Below are 15,477 nucleotides of genomic sequence, written 5' to 3'. Positions count from 1 at the left end.
TCTTGTGGTTGAAACAGACATGGATGAGAGCCTTGAAATGTGCAGTGGAAGGCACTGAACCCACTGGACCGCCAGAACACCTGGCCTTTGGTCCTGGCTCTATCATCCATCAGCTGTGCAACCTCAACTTCAGCCTCCTCATCTTTCAGATGGTAAGCCCAGGTTCTCCACCGCCACAGAGAGAGTGTCAAGAACCTAGTGAGGCAGTACACGCTGACAGCATCCCAACGATCACAAAGAGCTACAGCGTTTTATTGCACAGAAATAATTATTTTGATAATACTGAATTCTGAAACTCAACAATTAGTTATAGACTAAAGATAAAATGCCAGACATTTTGCTAGGCACTGGGGATTATAAAATAAAGAATAATGTATAGTTTCTAAACTGAAAGGGCAGACTCAGAAAAGGCTTCAGAGTGAGAACTTAAATGAATAAGTTTTTTTCTAGGAAAAGAAGGCATCTAATGGTGAAGGAATGGATATAGTTGGAAGAACCTGCATATGGTTATGCAAAGCCACCTCTTAAGAGCACAGACACCAAAGCTCCAGTACCTGCATTTGAATGTTGTCTCCACTACTTATCAGTTATTCTTGGCAAATAACTTAAGTTCTCTGTGCCTCAGTTTCTTCATCTATAAAACGGGGACAACAGTTCCTACATCATCAGGTTTTCAGGAGGACTAATTAAATAATATTAGTAAACTGCTTAGAAAAGAGCTGTATTAGTCTGCTCTCTCTAGGTTATACTGTGGTAACAAATTATCCCAAATTTCAGTAGCTTATAACAAAGGTTTATTCCTCACTCATCTTACATGGTGGCCACAGCCCCGATCCGTGTGTGTTCTTCATTCTGGGCTCTGGGCTGAAGGAGCAGCTTCTATACGTCACATGCTTTTCTCACGACAAAAGGAACAGAGCAATGGCAGAACCACACAATGGTTCTTAAAACTTCTGCTTGTGAAGCATTCATCACTTCTGCTCATGGTCCAGTGGCTCATGTAAGTCACAGAGTAGAGTCTGATGTTAGCAGGGCACGTAGAGGCAGGCCCTTCAGGGAGGTGCCCGCAGAGACGGGCAGCAAATATTCTCAACAAACAAAACAGTTGAAGAAACAACATAATCTACCACAAGTGCCTGGTACATAGTAAGTGCCATGTGTTTGTTAAAGACAAATAAGTGATGGCACAGAATCCTGAGACAGCATGAGGTGCCGGGAAGAGTAAGACGCTCAGTGTCCCTGGAGCACAGGGTCCACAGGGCTGAGACAGGGGCCTGAGGAGGCCTAATTCTGAAAGCCTCCGAAAGGTTTTTGCCTAAAAAAAGGTAAGTTAGTAGAAGGTAAGTTACAGTAATGAAAATTTTATAGCTATATTTTATGAGGCACTTCTCTGACAGCTTTATCAAGATATTGGCATGATTTCATCTGTTCTGCAGTGAACATTTAAAAGTCTACTAGTCACTCCCTGTGTAACACTTGTCTAATAAGACATTCTGTCAGCCCTGGACTGAGTTGTAACTGTCATGACAAGGCAGAGGACAGAAGGTTTTGGGACAGGGGAAGGGGGCACAGAGGGGAAGGGAGGGAAAATGGGGGGAGAGAGAAGGTATGAATGAATCAATGAACGAGAGAGAGAGAGAGTTGTACAATGGATTGATAAGCACTCAATTTGGTGTTGGGATTGTAAATTCTGTGTTATATAAGAAGGTGAAAGCACCCTCTAAATATGGCTGTTTCTTAAGGATCCACTGTCATCTTCTACTTCTACACTAGGTTCTTTCACAAGCCCAACCCACCTCACAGCTCTAACCAGCCTTGACCTCCCTCTGCAGCTTCTGTCCTCATCTTCTTTTTCTTTTTATAAATTTATTTATTTATTTTTGGCTGCGTTGGGTCTTCGTTGCTGCGTGCGGGCTTTCTCTAGTCGTGGCGAGCGGGGGCTACTCTTCATTGCAGCGGCTTCTCTTGTTGCGGAGCACGGGCTCTAGGTGCACAGGTTTCAGTAGTTGTGGTGCGTGGGCTCGGTAGTTGTGGCCCACGGGCTCTAGAGCACAGGCTCAGTAGTTGTGGCGCACGGGCTTAGTTGCTCTGAGGCACGTGGGATCTTCCTGGAGCAGGGCTCGAACCTGTGTCCCCTGCATTGGCAGGCGGACTCTTAACCACTGCGCCACCAGGGAAGCCCTGCCCTCATTTTCAATGAACTGCTAGAAAATCATCTTAGTCCCTAAAGTTCAACTGAAAACCTTGGGCGTCAGATGAGTTACCTGACCTGCTACACTGTACCCTTCTTTTGGTGAATTGGGAAAAGAAATCTAAGGGAAGCAAGAATAAGGAAGAAGAAAAGGAAGCATGAAGAGCAGAGAAAGACATGAAAAGCAGGGCAAGGCTCAGAGGACCCAACTCCCCATCCTCGTTCACCCGAGATGCAGGTCAGGATTCGAAAACTTACTCCAAAGAAGTTCTGATTTCCATAGCAGATTATGCTAATTCCATAAGCTTTCTCCTTAATGATATACCATGACTTGGAAAGCCCATCAACATAAGGTTCTGTTTGATGCGTTTTCTTTTACAGTTACCATAGACAATGTTTTATTTCTTTTGTCTTTAAAACTCTTGTTGGGGGAAGACAGACAGACAAATCACAGCCCACAAATGAGCCATCCTGACTCCTTCAACGTTGCTCAACTCTCTCCTTCCCCCCTTCTTTGACTTACAAACCTTAATGAGACTCTATAATCTTGCACCATCGTGAAGTTTTTTGTTTGAAAAGCTTTAAAGATCCTCACTGCCTACAGATAAACATACAAACTCAGACCACATCCAAAGTCCTAACGAATCTGGTGTGAATCTATGTTTCTAATCTTGTTACCGGGTAGGACAGATTTTCTTTCACACTAAGGTTGCTTGATCACAAGATAATCAAAGTCTGACATACTGTACAGAACAGGTAACAAATGCAGGAAATGACTAGATCGTAAATGGACAGGTTGAAGGGGAGAAGCCTGGAGTCTGAGAAGTACAGGCCTGTCTGTTCATCTGCTGCAAAACGGCTTGAAAGAGGACCAAATGGTGATGAATATGTGAACTGTAAAAAGAGAAAAACTGGCAAAAGCAGGCCCCTATTTTAATCGTGCTAGAATCAGCTCAGGCCCGAGACATCAGCTTTTGAGAATTAGGGTACATCCCAGGGGTAATGACTCATAACTATGATTCGTAAGATGGCAGAAAATGAAGAAGTGCAAGGATACGGAGGGCCTAAAGACTTTCTGCAGAACCACAAAAGAACTTAAATAAAGTTCGATAAGAAAGTGATATTTTCTTTAAGGAAAAAAAAAGTATTAATGTGTAACAAGACCGGAGGAACTGTGAACATACAGAGTAGCCTCAATTTTTGAAGGTCTCTCACCAAAGACGTGAAGAAGAGTAGTTAGACATGAGGTGCAAATATGATGAAAGTAGGTGTATACTAACATTTTCAAGCACTCACTTACACTGAAATATTTCACTTGGCTACAATAGCCAAGCTTTCCAATTACCATTTTGCAAACTTTCATGAAAACAGTCGTAGTTTAGATATTAAATGTTGGTGTTGGGGGCTTCCCTGGTGGCACAGTGGTTGAGACTCCACCTGCTGATGCAGGGGACGCAGGTTCGTGCCCCGGTCTGGGAGGACCCCACATGCCGCGGAGCGGCTGGGCCCATGGGCCATGGCCGCTGAGCCTGCGCGTCCGGAGCCTGTGCTCCACAACGGGAGAGGCCACAGCAGTGAGAGGCCCACGTACTGCAAAAAAAAAATAAAGAAATAAAGAAATGTTGGTGTTGGGAAGAATCCGCCTGCCAATGCAGGGGACACGGGTTTGAGCCCTGGTCTGGGAAGATCCCACATGCCGCAGAGCAACTAAGCCTGTGCACCACAACTACTGAGCTGAGCTCTAGAGCCCGCGAGCCACAACTACTGAAGGCCACGCGCCTAGAGCCTGTGCTCTGCAACAAGAGAAGCCACCGCAACGAAGAGCAGCCCCCGCTTGCCACGCTAGAGAAAGCCTGTGCGCAGCAACGAAGACCCAACGCAGCCAGAAAAAAAAAAAAAGTTGGTGTTAAAAGCCAGAATTGTCAAAGGAAGAACAACGCAACATTAAAACATGTATCAATGGTACGTGTGAATACAGTTAAGTCCCCTACATACAAACGAGTTCTGTTCCGAGAGCACATTCATAAATCCAAGTTGTTTGTAAGTCCAACAAAATTAGCCTAGGTACCCAACTAACACAATCGGCTATACAGTACTGTACTGTAATAGGTTTATAATACTCTTCACACAAATAATACATGAAAAAAACCCACAAAAAATAAAGAAAACATTTTTAGTCTTACAGCACAGGACCTTGAAAAGTACAGTAGTCCAGTACAACAGCTGGCATCCAGGCGCTGGCATCGAGTGAACAGGCAAGTACCAGCTACATCCCCGCTGCTTGTACGCCTTCCTGACATCCTGGGCTTGAAGTAAAGATTCTGTACTACTGTACAGATACTGTCTAGAGTACGGTGCTGTCCTCTATACAGTACCGTAAAGGACACAAAAGCACAACCACTTGCAGAGGATGCACGCACAGGACAATGTACGCCAGACACGTGAACTAACTTGACTGGACATGTGAACGCGCACTGCCATCTTTGAAAGTTCGCAACTTGAAGGTTCGTATGTAGGGGACTTACTGTAATCTTAATCTTTACGTAAAACGGGATGACCCTTATCCTTTCTGGCAGCAGCTGGAATCCCTGAGGGACCACAAAACAGAACTGTGGAGAGACAGCTGTCCTAGTCAAATTAACTCATTATTGCTCCTCATAAGCTAAACACACTTCCCCAACCCCCCTCCACCCAGGAAAAATATTTAGCCCTTATTCTTTTCTGTGACATCACTGAAGACAGAAAGTGCACTCCCACCTAGCAAAATACTGTCCTGATGTAATTTATCTCCTCCTCCTCTTTTAGTCAGTGGGATATTTTTAAGCTATGTATTCAGAAACATTTCTAATCATGAAAGAATGGGTGACACAAGGAGAGAGAAAAAGCACCCTAAGCAAAATAAATCCACCAATAACTAAATAAAATAAACCCAAAGTTGGCAGCCTTTCAGAAGAGCATGAGTAAAGGTTTTGGTTTCTATGACAGCAGATAACACATGACTTAGGTTTACACAAATGTCTTTTTATAAAAAAAAGCTTTTTCTCTTAAAAACACAGATTGAAATAAAATTACTTCCTTACTACATATAGTATGTTAGGAGAACAATTGGTTTCAGAGCTAAAAGGTGATTATTTTATCAACAGGTTTTCTAACATTCCTCCAAAACACTGAAAACCATCTGTGCATTTCTTTCTGGTAGTAAAAGTTTTATTTTCTTTTTAGTATTTTATTTAGCATAAAAACAGCCCCCCCCGCCCCGCCCCAAAAACAAAAAAGGGAACTTGCCTGATAAATACAGGGAGAGGAGAAGTCAGGTTGAGCAAGAGACATCTGGGACAAGCTGTGGCTTTGTGAATCTCAGATCTCCCTCCCTCAACCAGTGGTGTGTAAACCAAACATTCACAAATAGTTGGAATATCCTCCTTTATAATTATCCTTATCTAAAGTATACCATATTACATTAAATATTTCATAACAAAAGTATGATTTTTCTGGAAAAAGTCAGAAACAAAATATTCATTAAATTCAAAACAAGCACTAACATCTATGGTATAGCATGAAGGAAAACTGGTGTAATTATCCCTGATATTAATCATCTTAAGTAAACATAGTATCATCTAACTATGGTGGAATAATAATAAAGAACAAGGCTGATATGAAGATTTATCAGATTTGTGTACTGGTAGGAGGTCAGTAATATTAGTTGAATTAGTTACTATAAAGTGAAGGTTCAATTGGCTCAAAGGGGTTTACTAATAGTGGGATTGTTCAAATGCTAGCTACATTCATCTGGGGATTATATTTCAAGTACTGAGCAATTCTATTCACTCTTCTGAAACTAGGAATTTTAATGTTAAACATTTGTTAAACTTCTGATCCTTTAAAAAATTAAATCAAGCACCTTACCACCTGTTAAGCATCTGTACGAGAAAAGACTGATCACAACACACATACTTTAGATTTTAAAAAGACTAGAAAGAGATGAAAAATGCAACCTCCAATTCGAGAGCACCGAATGTCACAAAGTGAAACTTTCTGAGGTGACAGCAAGAACTTATTTTAAAACCAGGAATCTGAAAACAGAATAAAGAAAGAAAATGGGATGCCTTAAAACAAATGAGTCACATAATGAGTTATTAAAGAGGGGTCCAGATAATGTGAACAAATCGATTAACAGTAAACTAACACAATGAAATGTAACACAATAAGGTACTTTTCAAATTTTTGAATGCTTTAGGAAAATATCCAAAAAAGGGCTCAAGATTATCACTGCTAAGAGAAACAGAACTTTATCATGAACAAAAGAGTGAATTCTCACGCTGCTTTCATTATGAAAGCAATGAACTACCTATTGTCTGCAGGCTGGTTAAGCACCTGCCAATCAAGCTGGCAGTTCAAGTGGGGATGAGATTAGACTGGGCAGAGCCTGGCCACTGTGCCCCACAGGATTAGTATGACCCCAGGCTGTCCTTTAAATCACTACAAGTCTTAAGAATACCAGGTGGCTCAGATGGCTTGAAGACCCCACAATGGAGTTCAGCTCTGTGTTCCTGAAGCAAATCTGGGCATCTGAGAAAAATGTTTAGGGAGGGGGAAACAAAGTGACTTCAATCCCCAGAATTCTGGCTGGATGTTGTGAGGAGTGAAGGATTAAGTTGTATATGAAAAGAATAAACATAGAAAAGGAATAAAACAGACAGCATAAAGGAAGGAAAGAAGTGAGCAGGCTGAAAGTAATGACCCAGTGTCTCAAAATACCATTCACCCAGGAGACAAGAGTAAGTAGTGATAACTTACTTAAAATGTCTGCAGTGGAATGCAGTTATTTTCAAATCCTTTCCCTTTGATGTTACACATGTTACTATAAATCCAGTCTGTAATTTTCTTAGACTTTTCCAAGAAATAAATTGAAAACTGTATTTCACATATACTAGTTATAAACTTATTTTTAGATAAATTTGGGAGTTCAAATTTAAGCCATGGATGAAAAATAAAGCTCAATTTCATGCTTTAGATTCACTTTCAATACCTCATAGAGTTTATTAAAATAAACTTATATGCTTATTAAAATAAAATAAAATACAATACAGCAGGGTGGGGATGGGGGAGATGAAGGCGATCTGGCACACAGAGGAGACGCCGCCCTCTTCCTTCTCTGGCCACACACCCTGATGAATCTTCCATCAGTTCCAATCCACCTGACTTTCCACTTAACCTTATTTTTCCCCTTGCATGACCATGTCTCTTTCCAAAACAAGCAGAATATCTCTCACTAATTTTGGTAAATCCAACTTCTTCATTTTCTTTTTCTGCCATTTTGTCCTACTATGAGTTCAACTACTAAGTAATTTAAAAATAACACTGACAAACTCAGCTAAAACTTTCATTAAAATTACCTTGAAAACTGAGACAAACTGGCTTCTTTCATCTCAATTATCCATGCAACTGGGTTTTTCATCACTAAGGAAGTAGCTCTGAGATGCAATCTGACACCTGAATATGACCCATGATCTAAATATGACATTTTTCCTAAAGTTTGTTCAGAAAAGAGGGGGAATTGGGGGAGGGGGGAATCACACTTACAAGTCCACTTATGGCTACAATCCAGATGTAGGAACCAGAGGTGAAAAGCTATAAAAGAAAAAAAAAGGCAACTAAAAATGAAATTCGACTGCCAGTCACAGCTTATTTATTTTTACATAACTCCAGCCATAACCATTTATGTTAAGTCTTAATTATATATACCTTAATATAAACAAATAGAAAATTAATAAATATCAATTCTGTTATATAGAAGAAAACAACATATTCATTTTTCTTTTCTTTTCTTTCTTTTTTTTTATACCAAGACCTAACTCAGCTTTTCAATAGCCTAAAACAGATTGGTTGAACCCAGCCCACTCCCGTGCAAAGAAAAATAAGTGAAATTCAAGCATATTCTTAATTACAAATGGACATTAATTGGCTTAAACAAAGTAAAATACTATATAGAAAGAAAGTATCAGCATTAACAACATACAAAATATGTAGTCACCATCCAATGCTTGGTGTTAAGTAATGACATGTAATATTAGTTTATATAATTCTCTCATTTCAATTTCTTGTTATTGCTACTCTAGTTTTAGATGGAAGACATCTGCCATCATACAGGTCCATGTCCAATGCTGCTCTGCTTAACTGCTGACACTCTCATTCCAGTTTACCCAAGAAAGAGCAAACTAAGTAATGGTATCAAAGTTCATTAACGGCAAAAGCAGTTAGAACTGGGTCTTATGAAACCTCTCCCTTTGTTTTCCAAATCATTTACCTCCAAGGGTGTGCTCAGGGTTTAAAAAAAAAAAAAAGTCACAAGACATCTCAAAGTGTTCCTGTAAGAAAGAAAAGATTTGTAGCCTAATAACAGGATATTATTGGGACGATTGGTGAAATTTGAATAAGATAAAAATTTGAATAAGATTGTATCAATGTTAATTTCCCAATTTTGTTAACTAAACAATGGCTATGTAAGAGAATGCCCTTGTTTATAGGAAATATACACTGAAATATTTAGGGAATAAAATAAAGTCACATATGCAGATTTAAAAAAAAAGACTTGTAGCTTAGCGTTTGTTCACATTTAGATCTTTAGATGGGGAGTTTAAGCACTTCTGCTTGTAGAGAAAGAAGCGGGTTCATTGCTGACACTGTGCTACATGAAAATCTCAAAGTGGTGCCCATTTATCAAGGATACATAGAAAAAAAGATACACAGAAAGACGACAAAGGTAAGAGATGACAAAGCACAGGTAAAAAAAGAATCTGACAAGCTGTGCTCTTGTGTTAGCTCATGTGGAAATGAGCACTGGCTACAACTTCAAATTTAATCCCTTGATCTAAAATTTAATCCTTTGATCTAGCATGGATGCTTGTTCAGTGTGAATGACCGATAATAACAAGGATGAGAATTATGTGGAAAAATATTTTTCTATAGTCTTTTTCTAAAAGTATAGAGAACAATAAAACAGCTAATACTTTCACAGCACTTACTGTATGCCTTCTCTCCTAGCTGGGCTTCTTGAGGGCAGGTGCCACATCTCATGCTTCATTTTCTCCTCCACAGCCCCCAGCACCGGGCATTACATGACTGGCTCTTGAGCCATGTGTACTTAAATGACCCTTCACAAATATTTTTGCTCTCCTGATCATGATTAAAGTCATTCATTCACTCATCCATTCATGTGTCAAACGTCCCTGGTTTTAAGAAGTTGTTCAGTAAGAGACAGAGGCACAGAAACATGTGCGAAGATCCAGAGGGGAGGGATGGAAGGAGAGAACAGAAGTTTTGGGAACAAAAGGTTCACGCTCATGTCAAGGTGGGGGGGGTGGGGGCTGACATGGGACAGGCAAGAAGAAACCCTGGATGCCATTCATGCTAAGGACTTCAGATTTTATCAAGAAGCCAGGGGCATTTCCACCTCTACTTTCTGACACCAGCTTCTACCTCACCAACAAAACAAAACAAAACAAAACAAAACAAACAACCCACTCACAATCTCAGAAAAACCAAAGGTGGCAGCCACAGAGACATAAATGATTAATTAATAATAGGAACCAATTGACTTAGTTCTTATTATCTGTTCAGATTACCCTAAAAACTCAATGCTATAATCTCTAATCCTTCAAATGACCCTGTAAGATAGATATCGTCATCCCCACTTTACAGATGGGCAAATGGGGGCTCAGAAAAAGTGACAGAGAAAGAAAATAATTACCAGAGCAACTAATTAAACCAAAGTCTACGTGACTCCAAAGACTTTCCACAATGCTCCACTGAATTCCTACTCCATAATTAATAAAACAATGTTTTTCACCCTCAAAGATGCTCTATAACTAGAGTCAACAATGAGGCTTAGAGGCTTCCATAACTTGACCCAAGTCTCAAGGTAATGTGTGCAATGTCAGAACTGGAACTTGGGTCTCCTGCTCCCCATCCAGGGTGCTCTTCTACCGTTGCATTCTGCCTTCTGTTGTAACATCTTAAAAAAAATTAAACATGCCACAGCAAATCCTAGGAGTAAGAGTAAAATGCGGAAATGGGCTATTAGGTTATACGAGTATTAGGGAGGATAAGGGAGATCGTAACGCTATATAGGTTGAGAGATGAAGGATAAACATATTTCATGAGAAACGGCTGTAAACTGGTTAGGAAACACCCACCCCAGATGAGCCACTGCTAACACAGGACAGCAGACTAGAGAAGTTAGAGGAAATGCTGAAGGTTAAAAGGGGAGGGAGCAGGGCATTCTACAGTGACACTGGTATCGGTTCCACATGCGTGGGGTAAGGAATGTTACGAGCATAATGGTGGATCGAAAGGCCAAGCTACACATGGTACCACAGGAAACAGTAGAATAAAAGTTTACATCAAAAGGTGTGAGAGTGAAAGAAAGTGACAGGTACTACAGGTTGAAAACTGAAAATCACATGTATCTTCTATTATTGCGCCTGGAACCCAGCAGAGAGCAATCAGTATTCATGGAATATTGGTGAAGATAATCTTTTTCAATTTAAGTCAAACAGTCAGTCCTCTAATGGCCTTCGTCTCAAACCATCTAGTGGATGGTGACAGTGCAATCAAGCCCATGCAGCGCAGGAGTTATGAAGCTGGCAAAGCATATCTGGTTCCAGCTTCAGAGCTTTATTTGTGACACTCTATTCAATACATTAATTTTGACAGTGGTTCTCCACTTTCCACCTTTTGACTGTTCTCATTTGTTTCCACTTCATACTATGATTTTTAAAAGACACTTAAACGCAATTGTACAATGAAATTAAAATATTTTCCACCGATACAAATTACAGTGTAAAGCTCTTATCAGATTTCTAAAGGCTATGAAAGTATTCTAGTATCTTATATACCTTGACGTTCTTGTTCTGTAACACTTCCTTTGAACGTTTGATATAGATCACAAAGCCAAACTTATGGGAAAAAAACACACTGTTTTCAAGGAGATCAAATGAGAAAAAGACCAAAAAAAAAAAAAAAAAGAGAGAGAGAGAGAGATCTGGTTAAAGAAACATGAACATAAAAATGCATACTGTACCTGTAGTCCCAATATATAAATCAGCGTCTTGTTTGTGATGGACAACGGGCCCAGAATATGTGCCACCTGGACTCTCGGGATGGAGCAGTAAAACGGTACAAACAGAGCAAACACAGGCGCCAGGCTATGCAAACAAACACACAAACAAAATCACTATGGTGTAGCACCCGATTTAAAATACCATGGTAAATGCATATGTGAAGGAACACTGCTTATCATTTTATTTCAGTCTGAAAGCATGGTCTTAGACACACAAGTGGGTTTCTATACGTACATCCCATCCAAAATAATTTGTACATATATACAACATTTTATGAGACCTCTAATTATCTAACCCTTGTCGACCCTCTCAAAACTATTGCAGAGGTGGCTCAGCATCTACTAATGAACTGTCAGCACTGTGAGAAAATTTAAAGTTGATGCTATGCTTTCTTCTCACGAATGACTTGAAATCTGATGAAAGAGACTAGATGAACCAAAAGCAAGAAACATTACAATTCATCACACAGTCAAATCCAAAATTTCATCTCAGACTTTGTCCAATTACATTTCACTCCAGCACCTGACAAGGCACACCGCTCCTGTCCTCCCTTCCTCAAATTCCTTCCTGCTTTTGTGTTAAACCCTGTTTCTTGCCGGTCTGCCCATGTGTCTCCCACCACTCTTCGCCTACCCTCTCCAGGGTTCCATTAGAGGCTTTTCTTCTTGCTCCAGTTTCTCCTGGTATAATCCTAAGCCCTTCTATGGCTGCAACTAAAAAAATGAAGTGAGTCCTCAAACTGTCCGGCTGTCCCCTCACCTTGGCTATGAAACTCGATTTGATACCTTCGACCTGACATATTCCAAAGTCACAAACGTCCTTCTACTTAAACTCTTGTTTCTCTCTAATCCATCTGCTAACACTGCCAACAGTATTGTCTTCCCCAAATACAACTCTGATCATGTCACACCCTTGTTTAAAACCCTTCCTTCCACAGGCTGCCAGTATCCAAAGAGGAAATTCAAACATCAGCACAAAAGAGCAAAGTCCTGCGATTCTTTCTTACCAGTGTGGTTCCTTGCAACAGTCCTCCTCTCCCTTCCCCTGATCTGGCCCATCCCTTCTCACCCCCTCCCCGCCCAGATGCTCCCTGGGCACCTTAGGCTCTGATGACTATTCACTGACACAGGTTATTGTTTCAACACAAGAGTGTCCATTGCACTTTTCTGCTTAGGAAACTTACACTTACCGTGTATGACAGGGCTCAGCTCCTCTTCCCAGAGATTCCTCCACCCTCCTGCTGATTAGCTGCTCTCCTTCACCCTCACAGCTACCTCAGTTTCACTGTTTTTTTTTTTTTTTTTTTTGCGGTACGCGGGCCTCTCACTGTTGTGGCCTCTCCCGTTGCGGAGCACAGGCTCCGGATGCGCAGGCTCAGCGGCCATGGCTCACGGGCCCAGCCGCTCCGCGGCATGTGGGATCCTCCCAGACCGGGGCACGAACCCGTGTCCCCTGCATTGGCAGGCGGACTCCCAACCACTGCGCCACCAGGGAAGCCCTCAGTTTCACTGTTTGAGTGAATCTGTGTGAGAGGCAGTGGGCCGGCCACAGCAGCTCCGTCCACATCTCTAAGTAAGAAGCAGCCCCAAACCTCAAGGAACTAGAGCTCCAGGACGGCGAACTCACATTCCTACGAGGGCGAGGCAGGAGACGTGAATGAGGCATGTGGTCTGGACACACACTTACACCCATTCTTCATTAAACTCACGGCTTAATTTAATTAGTCTTTTATTTTCTCATGTTTTGGATAAGTGGCATCGTACAGAGAACAACTGCTTTTACCGTAAGAAAAATGCAAGAAATATTTTTCACTTCCACAAAGAAATGTTCTCATTATCATCTCTGTGGAAACAACAGGTCCCTCTCGTGCATTTTCCCATCTTCGATAGAGAATGTATTATTAAAAAAATTATTCACTGTCCTCTCGATTCTATTAAAAACAAAACCAAACCAAACACATGTTGAAGATGTGATAGATGGCAGCAGCATCTACAGGCAGCTATAAGAATGTAATAAATGCTAGAAGAGGGAAAACCCCAACCAGTGAACAGCTGAGCGCCAGGCCCTGGTCAGGACTGGAGACCCGAAGACGGGTAAGATGCAGCCTCCCGCGGTCTCGTAAGGAGACGGCAGGGACAGGGCAGCAGAGGTCTGCAGACAGCTCGGAGGACGGGTCTGGAATGCTTCACTCCTCTGGCCCTCCTCCTGGGCTGAATACATCCCAAGGCAGGGAAGGAGATACATGCCTGTGGTTATCCCAGCATTGGACCCAGTGCTTGGCACAGGAGAAAAGCTCATTAACTGTGGGGCAATGAAACAATTCTTATTCTTGAACAGCTGTATGATCTACATCTTAACTAACTACATAGGGTTTTCAAAAAAATCTCCCATCAGATTATTCATTTTATGAGAAAGCACCACGTTCTATTTAGCGTTGCATCCCCCTAGTGCCTAATGCGGACACTTACCCGTAATCGACCGGCAACATTTGTTAGATTAAAAAAAAAAAATTAACGAAAGCAATTTTAACAGAGGGTTATTTAAATTGTCATTCTAAATATCAACACTACACAGAAACACAGCTGATGAAGCAGCTGTGCATGCTTTTCGTTAAAAAGAACAAGTTAATCGCTCCTGGGCTTAAAATCCTGCAATGACCCACCGCCAGCCAAGAGTAAAAGCCAAAGTCATGACAAACACGCACAAGACCCTGCGTCCCCCACCCCGACCTGCCTTCTACTCCGTAGACTCCCCCTACTCCCTCTCACTGCTCCCCGGACACAGCACCGGGCACTGTGCCCCAGGGCGCGTGCCGCTGCTTCCCCCTCTCCTGGCCATCTTCCCACAGACAAGTGCATCACTCACTCCCTTACACCCCTCGGGTCTTCACTCAAATGGCACCTTCTCCAAGAAGCCCTCCCTGACCACCCCACTCCAAACTGTAGCCCGCGCCCACCTCACAGCCCCACCCTTACTCTGCCTTCTCTCTTTCCTCTCCCCACAGCACCAATAGCCTCCTAATTTACTATGCGGCTTATTTATTATCATCTGTCTCCACGACTGGGATGGAAGCTCCACGAAGGCAGGGACCTCTGTCGGTCTGTTTGCTGCTTTACCTCCACTCTCTAGGGCACAGGGTAGTTGCTCAGTGAGTACTTGCTGAATCAATGAATTTCTCTTTAAAATAGTAAAACCATACAGCAGAATTTGTCTTTTGCTTTAAAGAACCGTTTTCTTGTTTTGTTGTTTTTAATGGGATTGAAACATACAGTTTCACAGATATACTCAAAATATGGCCTGTTGTTCTCTTGGTAATAATAAGAAAACTCTATTTTGGTTGCACTTGAGTTTCTCACTACAGAACATGTCTTCAGGTACTTAACTTATAGAAGGTCTTCTGTTTACATTTAGCAATAAAGTGTAAAGAATGAAGCTATAATAAAAAATCTGAAGCAGAGTTCTTGCTTGAGGTTACATTCCAATGTAAAGAAATATTGATAGGAATTTTAATGACCGCAGCTCATATCTTATATACCAATAGAAGAAGTTTCAAAATTCCTTAGAAGTTATTCATCACTGTGTAGTTTTAAATGATGACTAAACACTAAACCACATCTACCCATAATACAAAAGCATATAGTTCAGACCACAGTTATACAGGTTGTTTTGTAGAAAATTTCCATTGCTATTTCTATACACACTGAGTGTTTTTAGTCACTGACCAGTTTTTCTCTTTTCCTTATTTTATGACAACATTTGTTCCTTATATTGGCAACAATAACTCAGTTTGACCTTTTTGTATTGTGAACGGCTAACTTCTGGAAGTCCTATCTGGCTTAAGCATATAGGGCTGAAGTTCAGAAAAGAGGAACACGGTTCATAAAGAATTCATTCACTAACATCACTAATATTTATTGAGTATCTACTCTATACTCACAACTGTGCTTGACAGAACAAATAAAATAGTAGAAACTCTCAGTTCAGGTCACAAACGTCCATCTCTTCTACAGAAAACGACATGGACTCCACTTTTACAGTACAACTAAAGAAATCCTGGTAACTTTCAACAATAAAAATAAGGTTTGTGAGCTCATGAAATTATCTCACACTAAACCTCAACGGCATCTCAGAGGACAATTACCCTATCACCTCTTCTTTATACAC

At 41.1% G+C, this 15,477-nt stretch overlaps 1 protein-coding gene across 1 annotated transcript in view; it reads right to left on the bottom strand.

The window, feature by feature from the left end:
• UBAC2 (UBA domain containing 2) overlaps positions 1 to 15,477 on the bottom strand; it is a 286,963-nt gene that overhangs the window by 183,805 nt on the left and 87,681 nt on the right. Inside the window, exons 5-6 of the mRNA XM_032610727.1 lie at positions 11,274 to 11,397; positions 7,775 to 7,822 (exon numbers count right to left, since the gene is read on the bottom strand). Coding sequence (XP_032466618.1) covers positions 7,775 to 7,822; positions 11,274 to 11,397 — 172 coding nt within the window. The remainder of the gene's footprint in view (positions 1 to 7,774; positions 7,823 to 11,273; positions 11,398 to 15,477) is intronic.

The sequence above is a fragment of the Phocoena sinus genome, chromosome 18 (assembly GCF_008692025.1).
Source record: "Phocoena sinus isolate mPhoSin1 chromosome 18, mPhoSin1.pri, whole genome shotgun sequence".
Taxonomy (NCBI): Eukaryota; Metazoa; Chordata; class Mammalia; order Artiodactyla; family Phocoenidae; genus Phocoena; species Phocoena sinus.
Note: the sequence above shows the minus strand (reverse complement) of the source record. Positions and strands in the feature narration are given on the sequence as shown.